At 33.5% G+C, this 11,254-nt stretch overlaps 1 protein-coding gene across 1 annotated transcript; it reads right to left on the bottom strand.

The window, feature by feature from the left end:
* Positions 1-4,076: 4,076 nt before the first annotated feature.
* Positions 4,077-11,024, bottom strand: LOC139523459 (uncharacterized). Its single transcript, XM_071317509.1, has 5 exons — positions 10,908-11,024; positions 10,006-10,474; positions 9,631-9,743; positions 5,583-7,648; positions 4,077-5,047 (listed from the first exon to the last, which is right to left on the bottom strand). Exons 2-5 carry the CDS (start codon positions 10,450-10,452, stop codon positions 4,866-4,868), a joined length of 2,808 nt encoding a protein of 935 aa, XP_071173610.1. The 5' UTR covers positions 10,453-10,474; positions 10,908-11,024; the 3' UTR covers positions 4,077-4,865.
* Between the last annotated feature and the right edge of the window lie 230 nt (positions 11,025-11,254).

Below are 11,254 nucleotides of genomic sequence, written 5' to 3'. Positions count from 1 at the left end.
TGTTTTTTTATTATTACAAAATTTATCAACAAAAAATTTAAAAATAACTTCGTTATAAATCATGCCAGTACCGAAACACTTTGCTGATGACCTGATGATACCACCAGGACTTACACCATCAGCAGCGGGGCCGATTCTGTGGTAGAAAATAAAAATAACTCGATATGAATTTGGTGCGTCAGAAGCGTTTTCTTTGCCCTTATGAGAAAAAAACCTCAAATCCTAAACGTTGAATTCCATGGATGTATATGCACTGAAAAATGTAAAGAGATATAGAACCAAACAAATCCCGGGAGTTACAAAGAGGAAATAAACGAGTTGGCTGGTATTTTTATGTATGTTCTGCATTGCTTTATCTGAAACGGTTTCATTACATGCAAAAGGAACATAAATTTTTTTAGAAAAAACTAATTCAGGTCAACATTGCTTGATGGATTTGTAACTCTTTTCTTACACTTAATTTACTACCTGAGAATTTGATGAAAGTACCGTATATTACCGTAACACAACTCAAAATCTTACAAAAAGTATGCACAATAAGAAAATGCTGATACAAAATATTTCATAGAATAGATAAGCTTTTCAGTTTTAAATAGCAATATTATATATAAGTATACTTTCTGCGGATTAGGTGTAAAGACGTCATCATGGTCATAAGCTAGTTTTTTGAGTAACATCTATGTTTTTTTTTTATAATTTTGTTTCTTGTTTTGGTTTGTTTAAAAAAAAAAGTGGCTGATTTGTCATCATATATAAAGATTTTTTTTCAAACTACTTAGTAAAAGCAATTTGACAGTCTTACAAAAATGTAACAGGTTTTACAAGCGCTAGTGATCAATTTCGTAACCGCTCTCTATATATAAAAAACACTTAGAATATAAATGATAAACAAATATCAAATTAATGTGCAAGGGTCGTCTTCGACTCACGAAATAACAGATTGATCAAATAAGTTTCAACTGGAATAGTGTAGCTAGTTCTAGTGTAGTTTGTTGTTCTTTTTACATACATAGATTTGTATTGTTATATCATGTCTATATTCTTTTGTATAATGTTCAAATCTGATAGCAACAAACAAAAACCGATCTTATCGAATCAAATTCAAAGGTACGTCGATAGGATAGGCAATCATCACCCGTAATTCGAACCAACACTCAGTCAAAATGTCACCAGCGGAATAAGGACACAATCGGTAAGGTAACTAATTGGCTAATCTTGTATATTAAGATCTGAAACTGCAAAACTATGTCACTAACAAATGAACATATATAATCGATTTTCAAATTCGTATTGACAATCTATGATTATCGTAACTTTTGTGTATTGGAGATTGGCTCTAGCGGTTATGCATCCGTCCAATCAGAATCCCCCGATGTTTGTTTGTAAGCGACCTTCCATGCATCGATTCTGCTATGTTTGCTAAAATTGTTTAATTCCTTTATAACAAAATGTTAATTATTTTGCGTATGGAGTGAAAGGGGATAAAGTGAAACCACATATCAAGGTTGACCTGTTCACTTGTTTGTCAACATCTTATATTAATCAGTTGTAAAGGGTTTTCCTATTTTCAATCCCCTAAAGTTTCAAAATGTTTCGCTAGTTCAATTAGAGCTTAGTCTTAAAAATTGACAAGACAGAAATGTATAATTTTCATCGTGGTGATGCGTTTAGTCACACATGTAGAAGCGGGGGGAAATGGGATAATATGAAGATGCCAGACCACTCACTGACGAACACGCCACAAGAGGATAACAACTTACTAGCACCAGGTGAGTTTAAAGTTGGAGATTTTCATTATTAGTTGAATTTGACCAACGGCTTTATGTTAACTATAGTTCACATTCAGTATAAACTGTTGTTCCAGTATCTTATTTTTAGAATCAAGAATATTCTATGCGAATGCTTTTCTGTCGCTTTATCAAACTCTTTAGTACGGTTCGGTTTCCTGTAACTCCCTGTCCTTGTATTATATATTACATATGATTGACATTGGTATGACCTAATAACCTCCGCAGTGACTTTTAAATACTCCTTTATGTTTGTCTACGTTCTTGTGGATCACGTTGGTGATGGGTGATTGATTGGAAACCAAACGTGTGAATGTTTGTAGATGTACAACGTTATACTTATTCATATAATTTATTCTAATACGGCATATGTCATCGCTAAATGTCTTTATCTGATTCCTATAAATCATAGTAAAACACAATGGATTAACGTTCACATGGAATGCTCAGAATAAAGAACTAAAGATATTTCAATTCAGAATAATGCCATGTACTAGTAGTAGCAAAAGAATAGCCAAATTAAAGTGAAGAGACCGTACTTTAGCATATAGTGGTTTACTTTTACAAATTGTGACATGGATGGAGAGTTGTCTCATTGGCACTCATATCACATCTATAATACTAAAATAAGGAGGTCCAATTTGTCAGCCGTTATCGGGTAAAAACGACAAATCAGAGAATTCAACTCTATATATAGCTAATATAGGACTTATAGATTAAAAATTGCACCACTCCAGACCCTTTTGTTTTCCACATAATTAATATTGCCAATAATTAACAAATTCCGGGTCGAATCCGATACCGATACCAATAATATATTCACCTGTTACCTATTACCTTATCTGTACGTTCCGCATTTGACAGGCGCACCACCAAACTGAGTATTTAGGATTTTGCTATATACACGGGTCATAATCAAAGGGTACGTTCCGCATTTGACAGGCGCAACACCAAACGGTGTATTTAGGATTTTGCTATATACACGGGTCATAATCAAAGGGTACGTTCCGCATTTGACAGGCGCACCACTAAACGGTGTATTTATGATTTTGCTGTATATACACAGGTCATAATCAAAGGGCCGACACTACTAAATTCAATCTTTGTCAAATTTTTCCCTATTGTAGTTTTATTCAGCAATCAGCAAGACTTTCTAAGATAACTAATATGGGACAATGATGTTGATTAAAAAATACTCCATTCCTGGATAGCCAGGACCTTTTGTTTTCCAAATAATTAATATTACCAATAATTGACAAGTTCCAGGTCGACGGGTTCAAACAGAAAGATTTGAAAGCAGAGAAAACTGTGTATCTTATAATCGACATGATTTTATCAGATGGCAATACCAATAACTAAAACAAGGCTTAGGCATAGTTGTATACTTTAATTCAGTTACGGACCAGCGATATCACGGGTTTGTACTTTTCAATTTACTAAATTCATTAAGAAGATTCATGCAAGTGTGTTGACAGGGTAAGTTTCTCTTGATTTTCACACTCAGCTTGAATATCTTATTCGACAATAGGACACTATACAATTGAATTTACACTTTTAACTGCAGCAAAAAAGTTGAACAGAGATTGGTTTACCCTTCAAAAGTTTTATGGTTACCATCATGAGGTTTGGTTGACCATTAGACATATGAAGTATAACATATGTGGTTAACTTTTTATGCAGTTAAATATATAAAGTAAATTAACATCCATAACAGCTCTTTTATCTGCCAATGGTATATTAATCTTATTTCTTGTTTTAATTCCTCTTCAAAGGCAGAAATAAAAGCAATAGTAGTATATCGCTGTTCAGTAGTCATTAATCGATTTAACTGAAACAAATCTGGGTCATAAACACATGAACTATAAGAGGAAACGAAACGGAAAAACAGAAACATCGAACTGCTACAATAACAAACGCCGTCATACAGAAAATTGTATAAAAGTTCGAAAAGATTAAAAACCTAAGACAAAATAAAAGGAGTTGTTGAAACACTACCGATGCGACAACATTATACGACCTAAGAACAGGGATGTTTGCAACTGAAGGTAACTGTATGGCCTTCAATTATGAAAAAAACCCATATCGTATAATAGCAAGGCACCAGCATAACACAATGTGAAATGATTCAAAAAAAGTGATTGAATACAATTCATTTAATTATGACCGACAGTAAACACCAACAAGTCAATTGACTTAATTATAATGACAAAGACATTAATGATACGAGAAAAAATAATAATTTGCATGTGTGTTGGATATAATATTTAAAATAAAATGCATTTCATAAAAACAATTTCAGAATTTTATTCCAAAACATACATGTATAAACATAAGAAAGGGCTCAATAAAATAAAAATAACAACACTCTTTCTTATAAAATATAAGAACACAATGGTTTATCAGCCAAGTTGTTCTTTTTTTGTGCACATGTTCTCTTCTGAAAAGGAGTAAAGTATATTCTACCTGTGTAACTATGTAAAAGTTTCAAATCCTATAAATATATGCGGTTCTGTTTCTGATAATTTTATATGCACCAATTTCTATCGTTTTCAATATTTTACTAATAAAACTTTTAACCAAGACTTTTTCTAAAGAGAAACCGGTATACGCTTGTAAAGGATTTGATAAATTACTTCATTAAGGATACTTTAAAATCCTAATTTAAATTATAGAAATGAAATATTTAATGTGAATGCTGTGTCAATTGTAACAAATGTGTACAACGTTAACAAAATAACGTAATGCCAAAAACATATTGTCCGCTACATAACTACGTCGAAACCTCAGTTTAACGTCTTCATCTTAGTTCTTATGATTTTCATTGTTCCATTGTGTTAATAAGCTTACAAATCGTCCCTGTGTGTATCCATAAAAGTGACTATGAAGATCATTACAAACTATAAAATGTTTTTAAAATTAATCGCTATCATAGTAATCTGATATGTTACATTATACATGTGCCTGTAACAGAATCAAAACGACTATTGGATAGACAGCGTCTGATGAGTAATGAATTAACATTTCTTTTAAACAAAACGCTCTCATAGCAATCTTATAATCTTATTCCATTTACACTTATTACATTATACATGTGCCTGTAACAGAATCAAAACGACTATTGGATAAACAGCGTCTGATGAGCAATGAAGTGCCTTGACAATGTGCAAACAATGTTGAAGATTTGATGCATGCTATTTTCTGACCATGTGTACACGTTCTGCATGAGCCTGCAACAATACAGCCATGTCCAAGTAAACAGCCTGTAAAGAAATGTATAAAATTATGAAGATAATATTATACCGAATGACTTCTTTATATGTCAACATAAAAGTTGTGGGAAGTTTTGCTGAAAACAAGACACTAGGTATTATTGTCCGGATGGTTTAGAAGGGGTCCTTCATATTAATGTTCTTTCAGTTTTAAAACAATCTTTTTTTCTAAATCCTTTTTGTCCATTATTTGAAAGCTATGCTTTTATTTGTTTATTTACTCTTTTCCTAAAATTTCCTTCTTCATTCAGTACTGTTTGCCCTTTCTTCATTCTATTCTGTAAACCGCCCCCAGATTGCCCTCCGGTTTTTTAATTTAATAAGAATAGATTTTATGTTTGTGTTCTATCTACAGTTAAGAAATTCAACGAATAAGGGAGATAATATATCTTCTTACGATTTGTTGAAGATCAATCCACAGTTGTACATGAATAGCTTCATACAATTCTACATTAACATTGCCACGGTTAAAAATCATTGTTACAGTGTTAATATGCTGAATGTAAATAAAAAGTTTAATGCATACCTGGATTTCGTATTCCTCCTTGACCTGCATTGTGTGTGGATCCTGAATTAGATTGCATTTGATTTTGGCTGTGATGTGCGTTTGCTCCCATATTTGAAGATGGTGAATTCATTTGAGTCATCCTTTGCTGAGGTGCAGTATTGGTTCTTTGTTGGGGTGCAGTATTGGTTCTTTGCTGGGGTGCAGTATTGATTCTTTGCTGGGATGCTGTATTGGTTCTTTGCTGGGGTGCAGCATTGATTCTTTGCTGGGGTGCAGTATTAGTCCTTTGCTGGGGTGCAGTATTAGTCATTTTCTGAGGTGCATTATTTGTCCTTTGCTGGGGTGCAGTATTGGTTCTTTGTTGGGGTGCAGTATTTGTCATTTGCTGAGGTGCAGAATTGGTTCTCTGCTGGGGTGCAGTGTTGGTCCTCTGTTGAGGTGCAGTATTGGTTCTTTGTGGCAGTGATACAGTATTTGTGTTCTTTGGCTGTACACCAGTATTAAGTCGAATGGATGGTTTAACTTCATTAAAAGTCTTTTTAACTGCTCCTTGAACTCCGGAACTCTTTAGTTGATGCATCTTCTGATTACTGGTTTTCGTGGATGACATGACGGTTGGTGATTTTTCTATTTTCTTTGGCCAGTATTCATTATAACTACAGAAAAACTTAATAAAAACATTGTCTTCTTTCACTTTTGGAAAATACCTGTTTTTGTAAAATTCCCAAGTATCCTCAATTACTTCACCGAAATTCACACTGTACTGTTTCGGTGTTGCAGAAGTCATCTGCAATGCTCCATGGCATGGTTGGTATTCACTTCGACCTTTTATTTTACAGTAAGCAGAACACATCCTACCACATGAGTCATGCGCGGTAATGAGGGTTTGTGTCATTCCTAGCTCTGGGGACCTAACCGCCACATACGCTGTTGAAGACGACAGGGCCAGTCTGTTGTCAACGATTGCATATTCCTGGTAAGAACCATAATAATTAAGTCCCTCAGATTTGATGAATATTTTGCCAGCATTTGACGACGTGTCTTTACAGTAGTCATATTTTCCCAATCGCACAGTGTGTAAAGTGTTTCTTAATACTCGATAGGCATCCGGTGAATAGACATCGCCGTCGTAAATAACGTTACTATGGAAAACTGGATAGGAATCATAAATCGCTTTTTCAGGGGGTCTTCTACTGAGGATCTCTACTGGAATATACACCCATTCTCTTATATCCGTCATATCATCCACTCTGTATCTATTCTGTATACCTCTATCGGACGATGAACACTGCTTATTATCTGACTGCACTGGAAGGGCGCTCTGACCAAAGCTGAATCCTCCCAAACTAGGACTAGTACCTAGTTGACCAGTTGCCTTTAGATGTAAGTTCCATTCATGTCGAGTGAGGGAAACACATCGAGGAACATGTACAGTGGTATCACACCTAAGATAGACTGATCCACAATCTGTATGGTCAATAGAACATTCTGGTAAGTATTCATATGTGTAAACTGACTCAGTAAAGTAACTACTGTAACCGTCTATATTTTGAAGAGTTTCAAAGCCAATTGGTTCAGTAGTACTTGGTATTCCCCGACCAACAGGGTAATCCTTGGCAGGATTGATACCTTGTTGACGTTGTAACATTCGAAACTGTTCCCAAATATAGTCAACATAAGCAAGATGGTTAAAATAGGCTGGATCGTGTGCAGCGGAATTCAGGTCTGACATTTGTCCACCCCCTCCACCAATCCATCGATTCACCAAATACTGCTGTCGTTCAAGATTTGTGTCGTAAGGAGCTGTTGGTTCAGATATATCTTCTGTTCGGTTTTTACTCAATATACGTCCAATTCTGCTACTTGATAAAAGCTGACCCATGCTACCAATGTTTCTGACCAGAGGTCCGGACGGTGTTTTCCAGTTCCCATACGGACCAGTTCGGACAACACCATCACCGTTTCCCAAAAATATGTCTGACCAGATGACACTGTGGGTTGGGTCCTCTAACGGATCGTCCAAGTCTGACGCAAAGTATGGTACAGTTACGGTAGGGTCTATTTGGCGCAGAGCATTCTCGTATCTGTAAAAGCAAAACAATATTCAAAACATAAATTACAAGATAGTTAAGCTAAGTAGATGCTCAAATGCGCATTTTGAAAGACATAAATAAAATTGGCCCAGTCCCAAATAACACAAAAAAATGGGTATTAAAGGCACAAAGAAAAATGACCCAGTCATATCTTTTAAGCCACAGAAATAATCTTTAAATATTATCAGAAAATTTCTATACAAAAGACAGCATTAAACAAACAGGTAGGGGGAACCACAAAGACTAATGAGGAAGTCAAACTTGTGTCTACGGAAATAATCTTTATGATCTGCTATCTAGTTAAACACGTCAATTACGCAGTTTCAAAACTTTAAAAAGGGGCACATCAAACGTCCATATACTGCTATATAACACAAAATAAAAACTATGATATAGGAATGTTCATTAACCCAGATGTGATAGTAAACCGGTGATGAATGAATAAAAAAAAAGCCTAACCTAATGCAAGAATATATGAAATATGGTTACAGCAATGTATGTAGAGTATCAGACTCAACAAAGAAGTTTGAGACACCAAACGCATGGACTAAATAAAATATTACTGAAATTTGGTTAGACATCAATAGTCCTTATGTTAGCATAGCGAGACATGCTTCTGCGGCAATAAAAACCCCAACATAATGATAAATGAATTATCAATACTGGTTTGTTCATTATATCATAATATTCATCGGTAATTAATGTTACATTAATTGTTCGTCTGGTATCTGTTCCCTCTTTTTGATTAAAAATTTGTGTTCAATAACATTAACGACACCAATGTAACTACACTAGATGCTTAGGGCAAAACTGTTTAAAAATCCAAAACTTAAAAAAAGAAATCGAAAAAAAAAAAAAATATAACTATTGTCTAAAATGCAACTGATTGAGAACATGTGGTAAATACACACACAGATTTTTACGTAGAAATTATGATCAATTTAGGGTTTAAGAAATAACCGTTCAATTAATGCAGAGATTAAGGAGAAATTTTCATTTTACAGTCGACAGTGAAGATTAGAAAAAAAGAGAAAAAAAAATCTGAAATAAGACAATTTCAAATTGTTCATCAGACGAGAATTCGGTTGTTTTCATGACTTTAGTTTACCCAAATATGGCAATATTTTTTCTCGGTTAAAAAATTAAAGTTAAAAGAATTTCAATACTTTAAAAAAAAATGCAATAGAAACTTTAACTCCAAAGAAATTAATGCATATGGTGCCTTTCCTTTTTTGTTTAGTAATATAGTGTACTCGATCAGCGTGTTATCAACTTCTTATAATACATACGGCTTTGACATTGTAGATAATTCTTATATTGGAAACTGTACACTTTTATTCGTATAATTTAATTCTTCACCCCAAAATGATGATTAAAAACAGAAAAATCTAATATATAAAATAACACTCACCTACCAACAACACAAATAAAAACGAAATAAAAAATAAGCAATAAAGCAAAAACAAAAACAAAAACAAACAATAAAGTAAACACAGTAAAAAAACACTATAATAAAGCAATAAGAAAAACAAACACTTTTTTTAGGCACAACAAAAACAAACAATATGCAAAACAAAAAACAAACAACCCCTGTCCTCTAAAAAAATTAAGTTAGTATGTTACCAACTTGGGGCAAGCATATGAATATGTGATTGCGTTAAACTAGTCTTTTTAACATTGTCTTTCATGAAAGGGGAACCCTGGTTTATCAAATGATTAAATTGTAATTGGAATAGCCATCACCGATACAGTAAAACAAGACTAAATTTCTATCATCAATGTCATTTAATTTCTGGTTGATAGTTGCCTTAATTGCAATCATACAACATCTTTTTATTGCCAAAACAATATCTGTAACCTTAAACGATTTGCTCTGATGTGTCATCTTTCTAAGTAATAAAAATAAAACCACATCGTCATCAGAATATGTGTGTGTCAAAACAAAGTAGTATTTAAAATTGAATATAACTTACATCAAAAGGTAAACTCTGTTCCATCCTAGAAAGTTAGGACTGAAATGAGCCACTGGAATGGCGTCTCCACGGTGGATGTTGGCTATAAAGTCATATCGTGATACATTTCCTATCTGAATAATATAATGAAAAATAGTTTTATATTTCTGTAAAATGATTACTTTTTTTACTAAAACATAGTTTGTTATGAGAGGTAAATGTTTAGTGTAAATTTGATGTGTCCCATATTACAACAAGAGAAATGTTTTAGTGCTGCTTAAAAAAGAAGTGCTTTGAAGATTCACTAAAGAATTATTTGTAAAGAAAGAGATCTACATGTATATTTATAAAATCATTCGTATTTTCATATGTTTTGTAAACTCTTAAATTACATACAGGGAGCTGCTTCAGTGTAGTAACAGCACGGTGATATTGATCCCTCTCAAGGTCATTCAACATTCGATACTCTGTTCGAATGCGCAGTGAAGCTGCAGCTTGGCGCCTTTTTCTACCACTTCCAGTTGCAGTTGCCGTTGCAGTTCCGGTTCCTGTTGTGGAGGCAGCAGCAGCAGCACTCGTAGCACTTCTAAAATCTGGAATTTGAAGTATGGCATCTATCCATTTTCTGTCAGCATCGGATATATTCATAATGCTGTGATCGACAAGTCTCCATAGACTTTTCTGCATACAGAGCCATTGGATTTCTGTGCATGGTACTTTTGTCATGTCATTTTTCCGACTTAAGGATTCAAAACAAATGCTGAGCTCATTTGGAAGTGGTATTTCCTCTATCAAAGCTCTTGTGGTCCCAATTATTAATGTTAGAAATATAAATGCATGCATTATATTTGCCTAATAATGGTTCCTGGAATATAATTTAAAGTTAGGTCAAAGACGTTTTTATATTTACAAAAAGAAAAGATCGATCCTTCAAAACTATGGACATTGCCACTGTTTACTTGAATTCTTAATATTTATGATATACTACAGAACTTTTCTTTCAGTTATCAATACAACTTTATATTAATTTTCAAATAAACAGATTCAAAAAGCTTTCCCTTGATAAATTTATATGCATATTCTTAAAATGGTTTTATATCATGCTAACTTGAAAAATGAGTGGTTCCCTGACATTTTTTGTATGAGCGTCTGTTAATTTGCATTGTGCATAACTTGCAACTATTTAAATTCGCGAGAATTGAATGTTTCTCTAAATAAGTAACAAATCTGATGTTTTGTGAGAATATTGTATTGCATGCTATTTTTTTACAAGACAAAATTAAAAGAAATTGTCTTACCTCGATAGAAAACTCGCATTCCGTCAATATGTTTTGTCTTATCACAATGGTCCATCAATAAAAACAATGACAGTTGTGTAGACATTAAATAAAAACCATTGACACATCTAGAATACCATTAGTAATAAATATGTCCATAATCTTAACGTCTGGAACAAACTTGATTTTCTGACGTATGATAAAGAAATAAAATACAAAATTATGATCTCGTTCATATACCCCTTTTCCGTCCCATCCTATTCGCGTTGATATTTTCAAAAACAGTATTTAAAATTCATTTGGGAAAGTTTACTGTAAAATGTTACATCAAACAGTTTTCATTCGAATAAAATAACACAAGTATATGT

Source organism: Mytilus edulis, chromosome 5 (genome assembly GCF_963676685.1).
Source record: "Mytilus edulis chromosome 5, xbMytEdul2.2, whole genome shotgun sequence".
In the NCBI taxonomy this organism is placed as follows: Eukaryota; Metazoa; Mollusca; class Bivalvia; order Mytilida; family Mytilidae; genus Mytilus; species Mytilus edulis.
The sequence above is the reverse complement of the archived record's forward strand: the minus strand, read 5'-3'. Positions and strand labels throughout refer to the sequence as shown.

Coding starts and splice junctions, on each gene's coding strand:
- LOC139523459 (XM_071317509.1), bottom strand. CDS start 10,452: ATGCATGCATTTATATTTCTAACATTAATAATTGGGACCACAAGAGCT. Junction 9,744..10,005: donor CTACACTGAAGCAGCTCCCT/GTATGTAATTTA, acceptor TATATTATTCAG/ATAGGAAATGTATCACGATA. Junction 7,649..9,630: donor AACAGAGTTTACCTTTTGAT/GTAAGTTATATT, acceptor TTGCTTTTACAG/ATACGAGAATGCTCTGCGCC.